The sequence below is a fragment of the Oncorhynchus mykiss genome, chromosome 3, assembly GCF_057628025.1.
Source record: "Oncorhynchus mykiss isolate SJ-2025 chromosome 3, ASM5762802v1, whole genome shotgun sequence".
Taxonomy (NCBI): Eukaryota; Metazoa; Chordata; class Actinopteri; order Salmoniformes; family Salmonidae; genus Oncorhynchus; species Oncorhynchus mykiss.
In genome coordinates, this window is record NC_143024.1 from 81,313,025 (window position 1) to 81,332,135 (window position 19,111).

The 19,111-nt window shown below is 43.3% G+C and overlaps 1 protein-coding gene across 2 annotated transcripts in view; it reads left to right on the plus strand.

Annotated features, from left to right (window-relative positions):
* LOC110520475 (uncharacterized) overlaps positions 1 to 19,111 on the plus strand; it is a 149,151-nt gene that overhangs the window by 110,105 nt on the left and 19,935 nt on the right. For both annotated transcript variants that reach the window (XM_036975025.2, XM_036975026.2), the window contains exons 5-15: positions 14,386 to 14,520; positions 14,642 to 14,686; positions 14,836 to 14,952; positions 15,724 to 15,792; positions 16,585 to 16,620; positions 18,192 to 18,245; positions 18,359 to 18,394; positions 18,486 to 18,527; positions 18,676 to 18,747; positions 18,872 to 18,916; positions 19,048 to 19,095. In XM_036975025.2, coding sequence (XP_036830920.2) covers positions 14,386 to 14,520; positions 14,642 to 14,686; positions 14,836 to 14,952; positions 15,724 to 15,792; positions 16,585 to 16,620; positions 18,192 to 18,245; positions 18,359 to 18,394; positions 18,486 to 18,527; positions 18,676 to 18,747; positions 18,872 to 18,916; positions 19,048 to 19,095 — 699 coding nt within the window. The remainder of the gene's footprint in view (positions 1 to 14,385; positions 14,521 to 14,641; positions 14,687 to 14,835; positions 14,953 to 15,723; positions 15,793 to 16,584; positions 16,621 to 18,191; positions 18,246 to 18,358; positions 18,395 to 18,485; positions 18,528 to 18,675; positions 18,748 to 18,871; positions 18,917 to 19,047; positions 19,096 to 19,111) is intronic.

Genomic DNA, 19,111 nt, shown 5'->3' on the forward strand with positions numbered 1-19,111 from the left:
TGAGAGAAAAAAATACAGAAAATAACCAGGCATCCCTTCAGGCAGAGGATGCCTGGTTATTCTTTAAAAGTGCTTTTCTCGCCATCTTATATAAGCATGCCCCTTTCAAAAAATGTAGAACTAAGAACAGATATAGCCCTTGGTTCACTACAGACCTGACTGCCCTTCACCAGCACAAAAACATCCTGTGGCGGACTGTAATAGCATTGAATAGTCTCCGCGATATGCAACTGTTCAGGGAAGTCAGGAACCAATACACACTGTCAATCAGGAAAGCAAAGGCTAGCTTTTTCAAACAGAAATTTGCATCCTGTAGCTCTAACTCTAAAAAGTTTTGGGACACTGTAAAGTCCATGGAGAACAAGAGCACCTCCTCCCAGCTGCCCACTGCACTGAGGTTAGGCAACACGGTCACCACCGACAAATCCATGATAATCGAAAATGTCAACAAGCATTTATCTACGGCTTGCCATGCTTTCCTCCTGGCTACCCCAACCCCGGCCATCAAAACCTGGACCCATACAAATCAGCTGGGCTAGACCATCTGGACCCTCTCTTTCTAAAAATTATCTGCCTCTATTGTTGCAACCCCTATTACCAGTCTGTTCAACCTCTCTTTGTATCGTCCGAGATTCCTAAAGATTGGAAAGCTGCCCAGGTCATCCCCCTCTTCAAAGGGGGTGACACTCTAGACCCAAACTGTTACAGACCTATATCCATCCTGCCTTGCCTTTCTAAAGTCTTTGAAAGCCAAGTTAATAAACATATCACTGACCATTTCGAATCCCACCATACCTTCTCCGCTGTGCAATCCGGTTTCCGAGCTGGTCACGGGTGCACCTCAGCCACACTCAAGGTAGTAAACGATATCCTAGTCACCATCGATAAAAGACAGTACTGTGCAGCCGTCTTCATCGACCTGGCCAAGGCTTTCAACTCTGTCAATCATCGAATTCTTATTGGCAGACTAAATAGCCTTGGTTTCTGAAATGACTGCCTTGCCTGGTTCACCAACTACTTCGCAGTTAGAGTTCAGTGTGTAAAATCGCCTGTCGTCTAGACCTCTGGCACTCTCTATGGGGGTACCACAAGGTTCAATTCTTGGGCTGACTATTTTCTCTGTATACTGTATATCAACGATGTCGCTCTTACTGCTGGTGATTCCCTGATTCACCTCTATGCAGACGACACCATTCTGGATACATCTGGCCCTTGTTTGGATACTGTGTTAACTAACCTCCAAACGAGTATCAATGCCATACAACACTCCTTCCATGGCCTCCAACTGCTCTTAAACGCTAGCAAAACCAAATGCATGCTTTTCAACCTTTCGCTGCCACCACCCGCCTGCCCGACTAGCATCACTACCCTGGATGTTTCTGACCTAGAATACGTGGACAACTACAAATACCTAGGTGTCCGGCTAGACTGTAAACTCTCCTTCCAGACTCATATCAAACATCTCCAATCCAAAATCAAATCTAGAATCGTCTTTCTATTTCGCAACAAAGCCTCCTTCACTCACGCTGCCAAACTTACCCTAGTAAAACTGACTATCCTACCAATCCTCAACTTCGGCGATGTCATCTACAAAATAGCTTCCAATACTCTACTCAGCAAATTGGATGCAGTCTATCACAGTGCCATCCGTTTTGTTACCAAAGTGCCTTATATCACCCACCATTGCGACCTGTATGCTCTAGTCGGCTGGCCCTCGCTACATATTTGTCACCAAATTTGTCACTATGCTAGGTAAAGCTCCGCCTTATCTCATCTCACTGGTCACGATAACAACACCCACCTGTAGCACGCGCTCCAGCAGGTATATCTCACTGGTCATCCCCAAAGCCAACATTTCCTTTGGCCGCCTTTCCTTCCAGTTCTTTACTGCCAGTGACTACAACGAATTGCAAAAATTGCTGAAGCTGGAAACTTACATTTCCCTCACTAACTTTAAACATCAGCTATCTGAGCAGCTAACCGATCGCTGCAGCTGTACATAGTCCATCTGTAAATAGCCCACCCAATCTACCTACCTCATCCCCATATTGTTTTTATTTACTTTGCACATCAATATCACTACTTACACACCATCATCTGCTTATCATCATCTGCTCATCTATCACTCCAGTGTTAATCTGCTAAATTGTAATTACTTTGCTACTATGGCCTATTTATTGCCATACCTCCTCATGCCATTTGCACACACTATATATAGACTTCCTTTTTTTTCTATTGTGTTGACTGTACGCTTGTTTATTCCATGTAACTCTGTGTTGTTGTTTCTGTCGCACTGCTTTGCTTTATCTTGGCCAGGTGGCAGTTGTAAATGAGAACTTGTTCTCAACTAGCTTACCAGGTTAAATAAAGGTGAAATAAAAAATGTAAAAAAAATTAAAAGTAGGGTGTGCAGGATGAATACGTGGTCTGTCGTACGGTTATTTGGTAAAAAAAAAACAATTTGACATTTGCTCAGTACATTGTTTTCACTGAGGAAATGTACAAGTCTTCTGTTAATGATAATCCAGAGGATTTTCCCAAGGTTGCTGTTGACGCATATCCCACTGTAATTATTTTGGTCAAATTTGTCTCCACTTTTGTGGATTGGGGCGATCAGTCCTTGGTTCCAAATATTGGGGAAGATGCCAGAGCTAAGGATGATGTTAAAGAGTTTAAGTATAGCCAATTTGAATTTGTTGTCTGTATATTTTATCATTTAATTTAGGACACCATCAACACCACAAGCCTTTTTGGGTTGGAGGGTTTGTATTTTGTCCTGTAGCTCATTCAATGTAATTGGAGAATCCAGTGGGTTCTGGTAGTCTTTAATAGTTGATTCTAAGATTTGTATTTGATCATGTATATGTTTTTGCTGTTCGTTGTCTCTCTCTCTCTCTCTCTCTCTCTCTCTCTCTCTCTCTCTCTCTCTCTCTCTGTCTCTCTGTCCATGTTTCTCTTTCTTTCACCCTCTATTTCTAAAATGTTGATTAGAATACCTCAATCACCGTATTCTTATCGGCAGACTCAGTAGCCTCGGTTTTTCGGATGACTGCCTTGCCTGGTTCACCAATTACTTTGCAGACAGAGTTCAGTGTGTCAAATCGGAGGGCATGCTGTCCGGTCCTCTGGCAGTCTCTATGGGGGTGCCACAGGGTTCAATTCTCGGGCCGACTCTTTTCTCTGTATATATCAATGATGTTTCTCATGCTGCGGGCGATTCCCTGATCCACCTCTACGCAGACGACACCATTCTATATACTTCCGGCCCGTCCTTGGACACTGTGCTATCTAACCTCCAAACGAGCTTCAATGCCATACAGCACTCCTTCCGTGGCCTCCAACTGCTCTTAAACGCTAGTAAAACCAAATGCATGCTTTTCAACCGTTCGCTGCCTGCACCCGCACGCCTGACCAGCATCACCACCCTGGATGGTTCCGACCTTGAATATGTGGACATCTATAAGTACCTAGGTGTCTGGCTAGACTCTAAACTCTCCTTCCAGACCCATATCAAACATCTCCAATCGAAAATCAAATCAAGAGTCGGCTTTCTATTCCGCAACAAAGCCTCCTTCACTCACGCCGCCAAACTTACCCTAGTAAAACTGACTATCCTACCGATCCTCGACTTCGGCGATGTCATCTACAAAATTGCTTCCAACACTCTACTCAGCAAACTGGATGCAGTTTATCACAGTGCCATCCGTTTTGTCACTAAAGCACCTTATACCACCCACCACTGCGACTTGTATGCTCTAGTCGGCTGGCCCTCGCTACATATTCGTCGCCAGACCCACTGGCTCCAGGTCATCTACAAGTCCATGCTAGGTAAAGCTCCGCCTTATCTCAGTTCACTGGTTACGATGGCAACACCCATCCGTAGCACGCGCTCCAGCAGGTGTATCTCACTGATCATCCCTAAAGCCAACACCTCATTTGGCCGCCTTTCGTTCCAGTTCTCTGCTGCCTGTGACTGGAACGAATTGCAAAAATCGCTGAAGTTGGAGACTTTTATCTCCCTCACCAACTTCAAACATCTGCTATCTGAGCAGCTAACCGATCGCTGCAGCTGTACATAGTCTATTGGTAAATAGCCCACCCATTTTCACCTACCTCATCCCCATACTGTTTTTATTTATTTATTTTTCTGCTCTTTTGCACACCAATATCTCTACCTGTACATAACCATCTGATCATTTATCACTCCAGTGTTAATCTGCATAATTGTAATTATTTGCCTACCTTCTCATGCCTTTTGCACACAATGTATATATAGACTCCCCTTTTTTCTACTGTGTTATTGACTTGTTAATTGTTTACTCCATGTGTAACTCTGTGTTGTCTGTTCACACTGCTATGCCTTATCTTGGCCAGGTCGCAGTTGCAAATGAGAACTTGTTCTCAACTAGCCTACCTGGTTAAATAAAGGTGAAATAAAAAATAAAATAAAAGGCAAGAAAGAGAGAAAGAGAGCAAGGGATGGAAAAACAGAATGTGGGGAGAATGGACAGAGGGATCTGACAAGGAGAGGAGTGATCGATAGTGACTGTGTGACAGCAATACCAGACAGAGAGAGAAATAAGTAGAAAAGAGATTTGGATTGAGATGAGGAGGGGTTGAGAGTTGAAGAAGGCCAATCAGCAGGTCAGGTCATAAACCACTGATCCATAATGAACATCTTCCATCCATGATGTCATCACCATCACTTTATTTTTTCTTATTTTTTTCTTTTGACTTGGATCCTGATTGACGACTGGTCATGTCCCCATTTAACCCGGATCTCTCATGAGTGTCTAACTTGAGGCGCAGGGAGATGAGAGGATAGAGAGAAAGAGATAATAGAAAAAGACAAAGGAGTAATCATCAGGGTGAAGGGAAGTAGATATATCTCTGTCATTCTGAATTTTTTATATCCATAACCAGCCTCCATAACCAGCCTCCATAACCAGCCTCCATAACCAATCTCCATAACCAGCCTCCATAACCAGCTTCCATAACCAGCCTCCATAACCAATCTCCATAACCAGCCTCCATAACCAGCCTCCATAACCAACCTCCATAACCAGCCTCCATAACCAGCCTCCATAACCAGCCTCCATAACCAGCCTCCATAACCAACCTCCATAACCAGCCTCCATAACCAGCCTCCATAACCAGCCTCCATAACCAGCCTCCATAACCAACCTCTATAGCCAACCTCCATAACCAACCTCCATAACCAGCCTCCATAACCAGCCTCCATAACCAGCCTTCAGAGGAGGCTGAGAGAGCAAAGCTCAAAAGACTGAAGGTCTCAAATACACACACATGCATGCACACACACACACATGTATATGCACACACACACACATGTATATGCACACACAGCCTTAAAAAATCAATGGCGCTTCAAAAGGAAAGGAGAGAGGATGTTTGAAGAGCAGATATCCTCAATGTATTTTTCAGATTCTGTGTTTATGCAGGTGCACTGGATTGTGAGACTGAATGTGTGTCAATGTTTTCTCTCCCTTTGTCTTTCCTTCTTTCTCTCTCTCTTTCTTCCCTTCTCCCTTCATCTCTCCATCTTTGGCCCTTCCTCTGACATCTGTAAAGTATGATTGAGGGCTGACACCTTTCCACCTGTAAGTAATTGTAGAGTCATGAGTCTGTGTGCGATATGCATGTGTGCTTGTGTTGGGCCGTGTGTCAGGGTTTAAATGAGCAATTTAGGTGGGTATGTATTAAGCCACAGTGGGTCTATAAACATATTGAATGCACACAGGACATTTTTTATTTTTTTATTTCACCTTTATTTAACCAGGTAGGCTAGTTGAGAACAAGTTCTCATTTGCAACTGCGACCTGGCATTCCTAGACCCTACACTCTTTCTACTGTAGACTTAAGCTGCTCTCAAACTCCTCTGTGTTGGAACCAGCCCAAAGCTCAGATTGGTTGGACTGCTCACTCTAGAACTTTTCTCTCGTGTTTAGAATGCAGTCCAGATGGTTCTTTCTATCTCTATATACCACACACACACACACACACACAAACACACACACACACACACACACACACACACACATACACACACACACACACACACACACACACACACACACGCACGCACAAACACACACACACACAGCTTTCTCCTCCCTCTGCTGGAGGAGTACCATGACCCGGCTACAGTATGTAAAGAGGTCGACCCAGGACTGATATCATATCCATTCTCTCTCTATTTGTGGAGAAGCTGTGTGCCAGGGAGCTGGGCCTCTGATAAAACAGCTGACAGAACTAGGTCAGAAGATCAGGAGGAGAATTGAGAGAGAAGGAGAAGATGAGTTACATACCCACTAGACAAAAACTGGTTGAATCAACATTGTTTCCACGTCATTTCAAACCCCAAAAAGCAATGTGATGACGTTGAATCAACGTGGAAAACTCATTGGATTTACAAAAAGTCATCAACCTAAGGGCATTTCATCATTTTTTCACCAAACTTTTAACCTAAATCCAATGACATGGTGATATTTGTTGTTAATTTCACGTTGAATTTACATTAGTAAATGTAAATAAAAACTAGACGTTGAGCTGACTTCTGTGCCGTGTCTGATAGGAATACAGAGATGTATAATTAACAAATAGATTGGAGAGAGAAAGAAAGAAAGAAAGAAAGAAAGAAAGAAAGAAAGAAAGAAAGAAAGAAAGAAAGAAAGAAAGAAAGAAAGAAAGAAAGAAAGAAAGAAAGAAAGAAAGAAAGGAGTGGAGTTGAATGTGAAAGATTACATTTAGCAGAGGGTGGACAACAGAGTAGGAGTGAGGTGAAGGGGTTAATTTGCTTCAGATATTGTGGTGTTTGTTCAGGTCCCCTGTGATTTACTATTGTTTTGGTTAAGATGTCCTCCCCTGATTCTTAAACACACACACACACACACACAATTACACACACCCTGTACCCATATCTCCCCTTCCCCTCCTTTATCAGATTCACATGAAGAATGACATTTATCAGCTCTGTGTTTTAGCCATGCAGAAACATACAGCCCAGTGCATTCCATAGCACTGCACTAGACAGTTGTCTCTTATATATGCACAACACAACACATACACACAACACACACACACACACGTGCAAACACACAACACTAGACATGTACTGTAGGTCTTTGGGGACTTACAGAGCCTTCAGAAATAATTCATACCCCTTTACTTTGTCTACATTTTGTTGTATTACAGCCTGAATTTAAAGTTAAGCCTAAATAAATTCAAGAGTAAAAATCTGCTTAAGATGTCACATACTAAGTTGCATGGGCTCACTCTGTTTGCAGTAATAGTGTTTAACATGATTTTTGAATGACCGCCTCATGATGTCTGTACCCCACATGTACAATAGTCTGTAAGGTCCCTCAGTCGAGCAGTGAATTTCAAACACATATTCAACCACAAAGACCAGGAAGGTTTTCCAATGCCTCACAAAGAAGGGCACCTATTGGTGACATTGAATTTCCCTTTGAGCATGGTGTAGTTATTAATTACACTTTGTATAGCGTATCAATACACCCAATCACTATAAAGATACAGGCGTCCTTCCTAGCTTTCCTAGTTGCCGGAGAGGAAGGAAACCACTCAGGGATTTCCCTGTGATTCCAATAGTGATTTTAAAACAGTTAAAGAGTTCACAAAGGTGATTCTAACATGTATTGACTCAGAGGTGTGAATATTTATGTAATTCAGATATTTCTGTAAAAAACTATGTTTTCACTTTGTCATTATGGGGTATTGTGTGTGTAGATGGGTGACAAAAATAATCTATAATCCAAATAATATTTAATCCATTTTGAATTCAGGGTGTAACACAACAAAATTGTGCACAAGCAAGATGGCGCCATCAGAGAGGGTCTTCTCGCTTCTAGTTCTGAGGAAACTATGCAGTATTTAGTTTTTTATGTATTATTAGCCCAGAAAATCTTCAATGTTATTACATACAGCCAGGAAGAACTATCGAATATCAGAGCGACGTCAACTTACCAACATTACGACCAGGAATACGACTTTCGCGAAGCGGATGCTTTGTTCGAACCACCCAAGGCATTCGAACTGTTTCCAGAGGCTGACCAAAAACAACGTCACCACAGGAGAGACGGAGCTGCCTTCTGGTCAGAATTCGGAGTCGCGCACACCACCCACCGCTTCCGAGTATTTTACTCGCTAATCTCTAGATAACAAGGTAGAGGAAATTAGGGCTAGGGTTGCTTTCCAGAGAGACATCCGGGATTGTAACATACTCTGTTTCACGGAAACATGGCTCTCTGGGAACATGCTGTCGGAGTCGGTACAGCCGCCGGGATTCTTTGTGAGTCGCACCGACAAGAATAAACATCTCTCAGGGAAGAAGAAGGGTGCGGGTGTATGATTCATGATTAAACTGGAAACCATATATCCGGAGGCTGCATTTATTGTAGCTGGGGTTTTAACAGCACCCAATGTCACAGAAAGGCCAAATACACAGGTTACCAGTACCGAGTTGACGTGCAGGGGTACGAGGTACTTGAGGTACAGTATGTATATATAGGGAGGGATAAAGTGATTAGGCAACAGAAAATATAATAAACAGTGGCAGCAGCGTATGTGATGAGTCAAAAGAGTTGGTGCAAAAAGGGTCCATGCAGAGTCTGGGTAGCTATTTGGTTAACTATTTAGCAGTCTTATGGTTTGGGGGTAGAAGCTGTTTAGGGTCCTGTTGGTTCCAGAAGTGACATTGGATGCCAAGCGGTTGCCATACCAAGCGGTGATGCAGCTAGTCAAGATGCTCTTGATGGTGCAGCTGTAGAACTTTTTGAAGATCTGAGGGCCCATGTCAAATCTTTTTAGCCTCCTGAGGGGGAAGAGACATTGTCGTGCCTTCTTCATGACTGTGTTGGTTTGTATGGACCATGATAATTCTTTAGTGATGTTGACACCAAGGAACTTATGGCTCTCGACCCGCTCCATTACTGCTCCGTTGATGTCGATGGGGGCATGCTCGGCCCTCTGTTTCCTGTAGTCCAAAATTAACTCCTTTGTCTTGCTGACGTTAGGGGAGAGGTTGTTGTCGTGGCACCACACTGCTAGGTCTCTGACCTCTTCCATGTAGGCTGTATCATCATCACAGTGATCAGGCCAACCACCGTCATGTCGTCAGCAAACTTAATGATGATATTGGAATCGTGCACGGCCACGCAGTCGTAGGTGAACTGAGAGTACAGGAGGAGACTAATTACGCACCCGTATTGAGGTATTACAGACTGGGTCAGGGATAGGTTGAAAATATCAGTAAAGACATGTTCCAGTTGGTCAGCGCATACTCTGAGTACGCATCCTGGTAATTAATCTGGCCCCGCGGCCTTGTGAATGTTCATCTGTTTAAAGGTCTTACTCACATTAGCTATGGGGAACGAGATAGCACAGACGTCCAGAACAGTTGGTGCACTCATGCATGGTTCAGTGTTGCTTGCCTAGCATTTAGCTAGTCTGGTAGGGTCGCGTCACTGGGTAGTTAGCGGCTGGGTTTCCCTTTTCTTTGTAATCCGTTATAGTTTACAATCCGTTATAGTAGGATTCCATCTTTGTCCTGTATTGACACATTGTATGTTTGATGGCTCCTTGGAGGTCGTAGCGGGATTCCTTATAATCGTCCGGATTAGTGTCCCACTCCTTGAAAGTGGCAGCTCTAGTCTTTAGCTCAGTGCAAATGTTTTTTGTAATCAATGGCTTCCGTATGTACGGTCACTGTGGGGTCGTCGATGCACTTATTAATGAAGCTGGTGACTGAGGTGGTAAACTCCTCAATGTTATCAGATTAATCCCTGAACATATTCCAGTCTGTGCTAGCGAAATATTCCTGTAGCTTAGCATCCGGATCATCAGACCACTTCCCTATTGAGCGCGTCACTGGTACTTCCTGTTTGAGTTTTTGCTTGTAAGCAGGAATCAGGAGGATAGAGTTATGGTCAGATATGCCAAAGGGAGGGCGAGAGAGAGCCTTGTATGCCTTTCTGTGTGTTGAGTAGAGGTGATATAAAATGTTGTCTCCCTCGCTCTCCCTTTGGCACAGATGACATGGTGGTATAAATGAGGTAAAACGCATTTTAGTTTCCCTGCATTAAAACCACCAGCCATGAGAAGCACCGCCTCTGGATGTGCATTTCCTTGTTTACTTATGGCCTTATACAGCTTGCTGAGTGTGGTCTTAGTGCCAGCATTGGTTGGGGGGGGGGGGTAAATAGATAGCAACGAAAAATATAGATGAAAACGCTCTTGGTAAATAGTATGGTCTACAGCTTATCATGAGGTATTCTGAGTAGCAAAAACTTGAGACTTCCTTAACATTAGAGATCGCACACCAGCTGTTGTTAACAAAGAGACACACCCCTCCCCCGCATTTTACCCGAGGCTGCTGACCGGTCTACAGTTCTTCAGGTCCTGCTAATAGGATAGTCTCAAATGGAGCTCATCCAGTTTGTTCTCTAGTGACAACAGAACGGAGTGTAGAGGTGGTTTATTTGCACTCCCCGTCCTGGCGATTAAGGCCTGGTCCAGAGTAAGAACAACTTCTAGAACTGCCAACTCGTTGAAGTAGAATTTTTCATCCAAATCGAGATTAGTGATCGCAGTTCTACGTCCAGAAGCTGTTTTCAGTCATAGGAAATAATTATGTAAGATCAGCGTGAAAAAACACACAAAACACAAAGGATTGGTCAGGAGCCTGTATAACTCACATTGGTAAGAAAAGCCATTGCCGAAATGCATACACCTGCATCGATGGCACAAACATACACACACGAACCTCCCCCTCTCAAGCACATACTTGGTGGTCAGATACACTCTATCACTCTGTATAATAGGCTTCAGGGGTTTTGACTGCCTTGTTGTCTGACTTTGTGTTTTATTTCCTCTTATTACTATGGTTCCCCCACCTCCAGCCATAATCACATTTGTGCAAAGAAGTTGAGAGAAATAAGCTTTTTGTTCATATGTAAAATTTCTAGGATCTTTTGTTTCGGCTTATGAAACATGGGACCAACACTTTACATGTTGCGTTTATATTTTTGTTTAGTACACTGTATTTCAACCATCCTCATCACTACAGATATGGCACTTCTCACATTCTCTTTTCCTTCCCTATCCAACCCTGAGCTCTTTCTCTTTCTACACACAGAGTATCTTAATCACAACGGTTTATTTAGTTGGTAGATTAGACTTTGTGAAGTTTCAAACAGCCAATAACCATTGTTGTTCTTGTTGTTCTGATTTAAACAGGCATCAGACAGGACACCCAGCTTTCTCTCCTCCTGCCCCAAGCCACTCTCTTATCTGACTGCATGCTCTATGCTCTGTGTATTTGATGGAGAGATTAAATGAAGTGTGTGTGTGTGTGTGTGTGTGTGTGTGTGTGTGTGTGTGTGTGTGTGTGTGTGTGTGTGTGTGTGTGTGTGTGTGTGTGTGTGTGTGTGTGTGTGTGTGTGTGTGTGTGTGTGTGTGTGTGTGTGTCTGTAAGTCAGAACATATACTCATATGCAGGATTTGACATGTTCCCAGGCAGAGTTACCAGAAATAAAGGACCGTGTACCATCATTCAGATAAGAGGTAGCTCATAGGAGTCAAACACAGTTGATTTTTATTTTACACTAAAGTTTAGTCTCCCATAATCACTGGATGGCAGAAGAGAGTAGTGGTTGACTATGCGTAACTTTACAAAGCTCAAGAAGAAAGACATGTCTCTCTCTTATTGCCATAGGTTGATACCACAAAGTCGTAACCAAGGTTTTGGGTGTTTCCAGTTCTCTCTGAAGTTATGCTTGGCAGTTTAAATTAGACTGCTGGCATAGGCAAGGATATGTAGCAGAGGAGGCTGGTGGGAGGAGCTAATTGTAATGGCTGGAATGGAATCAATGGAACGGAGTCAAACATATTGTTTCCATGTGTTTCATGTGTTTGGTACTATTCCATTGAATCCATTCCAACCATTACACTGAGCCGTCCTCATATAGTTCCTTCCACCAGCCTCCTGTGATATGTAGTCTATGCATCTATATACAGTGCATTCGGAAAGTATTCAGACCCCTTCACTTTTTCCACATTTTGTTACGTTACAGCCTTATTCTAAAATGGATTCAATACATTTTTCCCCCACATTAATCTACACACAATACCCCATAATGACAAAGCGAAAATAGTTTTTTAGAAATACCTGGTTTACATAAGTATTCAGATCCTTTGCTATGAGACTTGAGCTCAGGTGCATCCTGTTTCTATTGATCATCCTTGAGATGTTTCTACAACTTGATTGAAATCCACCTTTGGTAAATTCAACTGATTTGACATGATTTGGAAAGGAACACACCTGTCTATATAAGATCCCACTGTTGACAGTGTATGTCAGAGCAAAAACCAAGCCATGAGGTCAAAGGAATTGTCCATAAGGAGAACACAGTGGATTGTCCCCAAGAACACAGTGGCCTCTGTCAGTCTTAAATGGAAGAAGTTTTGAGGCTGTAATCGCTGCCGAAGGTGTTTCAACAATGTAATGAGAAAAAGGGTCTGAATATTTATGTAAATGTGATTTTTCATTTTTTATTCTTTATAAATTTGCAAAAATGTATAAAAAGCTGTTTTTGCTTTGTCATTACGGGGTATTGTGATGTCATTACGGGGTATTGTGATGTCATTACGGGGTATTGTGATGTCATTACGGGGTATTGTGATGTCATTACGGGGTATTGTGATGTCATTACGGGGTATTGTGAGGTCATTACGGGGTATTGTGTGTAGATTGATGATGAAAAAACAACAACAATTTAATACATTTTAGAGTAAGGCTGTAATGTAACAAAATGTGAAAAAAGTCAAAGGGTCTGAAAACTTTCTGAATGCAGTGTATGTCACAGAGCTGGAATCCGTGTCTTATATTCTGACCTGATTTATTAAATAACCAGAATTTGGAAACGGTTTATTGATGAAGTGTTAAGCTACCCGACTTCCTTGAATTCCTTTCAACTCCTAAATGTTTGTTCCTTTCACCATGCTCGGGAAGGGGTGTGTCCACCAGAGCTGTGGTCGGGAGCGCCAGTTATCATGGTCCTATTCCCCTGCTCTGATGTTACATGCATTAACCAGTGTGTTATGTCATCAACTGTGCCGTTGGGCACCAGATTGCTATAACATATGTTGTGGTTAACTGATACGTAGAATACCTATCCAGGTGGTGTAAGATCTGGCATGCGTCAGCAACGTCTGGGCAGAGGAACACGGGGGTAATGTGTGTGCGGGGTAATGCAATTGCTAAATCCCAAGGGAGAGAGAAATGTGTACCCTGGTTTATTTGTGCTTAATGTAAGGTTCTACATAATAATAATTGTGATGTATACATTTATGTTAATTGAGAAATTGTTACTTGAATATAATGACTGTGATTTCATGCCTTTGTGGAAAGCATTGGTTTATAATTGGTGCTAATGGTATGTTCCAGGTGGGAGGTAGGCCAATGCCAGCCAGGGCTAGAAAATACATTTCTGTCTAGGCCAACAGTGTTCTTTCAGGGATTATTTAGGTCTTCTTCAGGGCTGTGTTTTAGTAATCGATTACTTTCAGTTAATCTGAGTTTATGTTTCTAGTCAAATGTCTACGTCCTGTTGCAAATAGATTTACATAGTGTACATTATTTTGGCGCCTTATTCCCACTTTGCTGAAAAAGCTCTCACCCTTAGTCCATGGGCCAGAGGGACAAATTTCACATATTTGTCAACTTTGTGGTGGCAAAGTCTAATGATGATTTTCATTTAGTCTGACCTGGTTTCCACTAGATAGCACAGCCACAAGTAAAATGTGCTATATCGTAAACGTTGTTTGTCTTAATGTAAGGTTAGGGTTAGGCATAAGGTTAGCAGTGTGGTTAAGGTTAGGTTTAAAATGACGTTTTAAGAAGAGAACTTGTAAGAATAAGCATGGTTTATGACTTTGTGGCTGTGGTAACTAGTGACGACCAGACTACCTGCTTCCTCACTGTTCCCCCAGTCTAAACAGTGTTTCTCCACCTATACTTTTAGTAATGCCAGAAAACCACCACTGAGTGGAGTCTCACTCCCACTGCAACATGTTTAGTTGCTGTAGATGTTCATATCATTTGACAGCCAACTCATTATGTAGGAGGAGTTGCATTGTTGTGATGCTTTAACCTCTATTCAATACTAAACCCCCAGTTACCTGCCTGTAAGGCGAGTGAATGGCGTTTCTATGTTATTTTTATAGCATCAACAGGTGAGTTTAAACACTTTTCATCACATATACATTTGAATGTTAATGTCTCCATCCCCCAATTATTGTATTGTCTGTCCTCTGTCTGATGATGAACATATCTCTCTTCCTCAGGGCCAGCCTGGTCTTCTTGGTTCTCAGGGCCCCCAGGGGCCTCCAGGACGTCTAGGGGACCCAGGAGTCCAGGGAGTCCAGGGAGAGAAGGGCGACAGGGGCAGAGGAGGCTTCATCGGCCCCAAGGGTTCTGTGGTGAGGAACACTGACTGGGGAATTCTTCTCTAGAGATCTCAGACACCGGCCTAGTAGTGTGTCCAGTCATCAAGTTTTGGTATGGACTTATATACAGTGAGTGTTTTTCCTTTCTCCGCAGGGGATGACTGGTGTTCCTGGGTTTTCCGGGTCGGACGGTATTCCTGTAAGTGGGATTAAAATTATTTTCTCCAAAAACAGATAAATAACAGACACACATGCCAAAAAAAACATCTGCTGTTGTTTTGTTTATACTTTACTTACTGTACTGATGTTGTTAAGGATACTCATGAACTGCTCCATGTCATCATCCAGGGCCACCCAGGACAGGCTGGGCCTCGTGGGAAACCTGGAGCAGACGGGTGCAACGGAACACACGGAGACTCAGGGTCGGCAGGGCAACCAGGCTACGATGGCCAGCCCGGGTATAATGTACGTATGAGCCCAGTTGATGTCACCAGAGATGTTTGTTGAGAAAGAATCAGGGTTTCCACCTTGTAGACTGAGACATTGAATAACTTCCTTTCTTTATATTTTCTCTTTTAATTGTCTACCCATTCCCCTCTCACTCTCTCTCTGTCTCTCTCCGTCTCGCTCTCTCTCTCCGTCTCTCTCTCTCTCTCTCTCTCTCCGTCTCTCTCTCTGTCTCTCTCCGTCTCTCTCTCTCTCCTTCTCTCTCCATCTCTCTCTCACTTTCTCTCTCTCTCTCCGTCTCTCTCTCTCTCTCTGTCTCTCTCCGGCTCGCTCGCTCTCTCTCTCCTTCTCTCTCCGTCTCTCACTCCATCTCTCTCTCTCTCTCTGTGTCTCTCTTTCTCTGTCTCTCTCTCTCTGTCTCTCTCTCCGTCTCGCTCTCTCTCCGTCTCTCTCTCTCTCCCTCTCGCTCTCTCTTGCTCTCTCTCTCCGTCTCTCTCTCTCTCTCCTTCTCTCTCCATCTCAATTCAATTCAATTCAATTCAAGGGCTTTATTGGCATGGGAAACATGTGTTAACATTGCCAAAGCAAGTGAGGTAGATAATATATAAAGTGAATATATAAAGTTAAATAAACAATAAAAAATTAACAGTAAACATTACACATACAGAAGTTTCAAAACAATACAGGCATTACAAATGTCATATTATATATATATATACATCTCTCTCTCTCTCTCTCTCTCTCTCTCTCTCTCTCTCTCCATCTCTCTCTCTCCGTTTCTCTCCACAGGGTCAGATGGGCAGGAAGGGACAGAAGGGAGACACTCTGGAGCTGAGTGTGTTCATGGAGCGCTTCAGGGTGAGAGGAGAGGGCTGGAGGACTGTGGAATAGATCTGATAAAGTATTACATACAGTAGTATCACCTCCAAAGGCTGTCAGAGCACTGTATGACCTCTGTGTCCATAGTAAAGGCTGTTTTAAATGGTACATCATGTCAGTTGGGCCAGTAACCGAAAGGTCGCTGGATAAAATACTCGAGCCGATAAGGTGAAAAATCTGTTGATGTGCCCTTGAGCAAGGCACTTAACCCTAATTTGCTCCAGGGGCGCTGTACTACTGTGGCTGACCCTGTAAAACAACACATTTCACTGCACCTATCCAGTGTCCACTGCTTTTCGCATGGCACCGACTGGTAAGACGCTTCAAGAGGGTGGTCAGGTGTACTCGCTAGCAAGGCAGAGGTCCCGGGAGGAAATGGTACTCGCTAAGCAAGCAGTGTGACATCCTTTACCCTAGTGCCGTAACCCTGATCTACAGTTGCGCTCAGCTCAACGCTGGAGTCGCTGTTGAGTAAGTTTGAGGGGTGATTGTAGCACATGGGAATGTGTGCAACTTCCTCCTCAGCCTGAAGTGTCACCACTTGCTCCAGAGAATAGCTAGCTTTTCATGTGGCGCCGACCGGTGAGATTCTTCAGGATGGCGGTCACGTGTGCTAGCAAGGCAGAGGTCCTGAGTTTGCGCCAGGTATTCGCCGAATCAGGAGGAAGTGGTACTCGCTAAGCAAACAGCGTGACGTCCTTTACACACACATGATGCGCTCTTGTATTCTACAAACAAACAACCTCTTCTCTCTGTGTGACTTTTCTAAAGGGAGATTCAGGGCAGCCCGGATATCCTGGATTAGTTGTGAGTATATTCACATTGACTGCTGCTACTCGCTGTTTATCATCTAATCATCTATACATAGTCGCTGTATTACACTCTACATGTACACATTACCTCAACTAACCTGTACCCCTACCTACATGTAAACATTACCTCAACTAACCTGTACCCCTACCTACATGTATATAAGACCTCGAATAAACCTGTACCCCTACCTACATGTACACATTACCTCAACTAACCTGTACCCCTACCTACATGTACACATTACCTCAACTAACCTGTACCCCTACCTACATGTACACATTACCTCAACTAACCTGTACCCCTACCTACATGTACACATTACCTCAACTAACCTGTACCCCTACCTACATGCACACATTACCTCAACTAACCTGTACCCCTACCTACATGTACACATGACCTCAACTAACCTGTACCCCTACCTACATGTACACATTACCTCAACTAACCTGTACCCCTACCTACATGTACACATTACCTCAACTAACCTGTACCCCTACCTACATGTACACATTACCTCAACTAACCTGTACCCCTACCTACATGTACATATGACCTCGGATAAACCTGTACCCCTACCTACATGTACACATTACCTCAACTAACCTGTACCCCTACCTACATGTACACATTACCTCAACTAACCTGTACCCCTACCTACATGTACACATTACCTCAACTAACCTGTACCCCTACCTACATGTACACATTTCCTCAACTAACCTGTACCCCTACCTACATGTACACATTACCTCAACTAACCTGTACCCCTACCTACATGTACACATTACCTCAACTAACCTGTACCCCTACCTACATGTACACATTACCTCAACTAACCTGTACCCCTACCTACATGTACACATTACCTCAACTAACCTGTACCCCTACCTACATGTACACATTACCTCAACTAACCTGTACCCCTACCTACATGTACATATGACCTCGGATAAAGCTGTACCCCTACCTACATGTACACATTACCTCAACTAACCTGTACCCCTACCTACATGTACACATTACCTCAACTAACCTGTACACCTACCTACATGTACACATTACCTCAACTAACCTGTACCCCTACCTACATGTACACATGACCTCAACTAACCTGTACCCCTACCTACATGTACACATTACCTCAACTAACCTGTACCCCTACCTACATGTACACATTACCTCAACTAACCTGTACCCCTACCTACATGTACATATGACCTCGGATAAAGCTGTACCCCGCACATTTACTTGGTACCAGGCCCCCTGTATGCAGCGTCGTAATTGTTATGTAATTCTACCGTGTTACTTTTTATTTTGACTTTATTTTATTGAGAAAATATTTTCTTAACTATATTTCTTGGACTGCACTTTTGGTTAAGGGCTTGTAAGTAAGTATTTCACGGTATTCGGTGCATGTGACAAATAACAGTTGATTTGATTATGACGCTGACGCCTTTCCCTGTCACTTTAACGTTATGGTACAAGATAGCCAGCATATTAAACTATTGATATACTTACTACATGTTATAAATTGCATTGCACTCTGACGTTCTCTCTCTCAGGGTCCTCAGGGTTACCCAGGTCGGTCTGGCTACAGAGGACTCCCGGGACCACAGGTTAGTGGTGTGTGTGTTTTGTGTGTGCATGCGTTGCTGTACCTTATACCATATACAACCTTCTGTGACATACTCTGTACGAGATACCTAATCATTCTTCTGGTTTGTCTCAGGGCCCACAAGGGTATCCTGGTCTTCCTGGGCCAAAGGTAAGGTCTATGTTTCATCTCTCGTACATGGCTAGTGAATGAGATAAACGTAATTCTAAAGATGTTTTAACCTGGTGTGTTTTCTGCTCAGGGCACCATGACAAAAGTGTTGAAAGGGGTCAAAGGAGAACCTGTGAGTGGCTACAGTCACTTTTATTAGATTTTTATATCGTTTGTACTGCCCAGCACTTCACGTGTTTAACTACAAAAAATAATGATTTGTCAGTGCTGTCCTCATCTCTGCTGTAATCTTCTCACTGCACTTCTCTCTCTGGCCACAGGGTGACGCTGGAAAGCCTGGTCCCCAAGGGAACTCCACCCATTCCCAGACCGGTCCAATTACTGGACCCAATGTCAGTACAGCTCCACACTCCACTTTAATATGTTCAAAAACATACAATTAATATGGATCTTTTCCCAGTGATTCTGATTGTGTGTTGACCGAGTCACTCTAATGCTGTTCTGTTCTGAGTCCAGGGCATAAAGGGTGAGAAAGGGTTGAAAGGTGATACTGGTCCTGAGGTAAGTGACCTCTCTTCTCCTGTGGTCTTTATAACACCATGCTCCATCCTAACATGTGTAGTCACAATGGGACATGTTAGCACTGTAGATTATTGTTGACTAACTCATCTCTGTTATCTGTTTCTTATCAGGCTGACAACAAAGGAGAGACTGGTGTTATAGGGATGCCTGGACAACGGGTTAGTATCATACAAA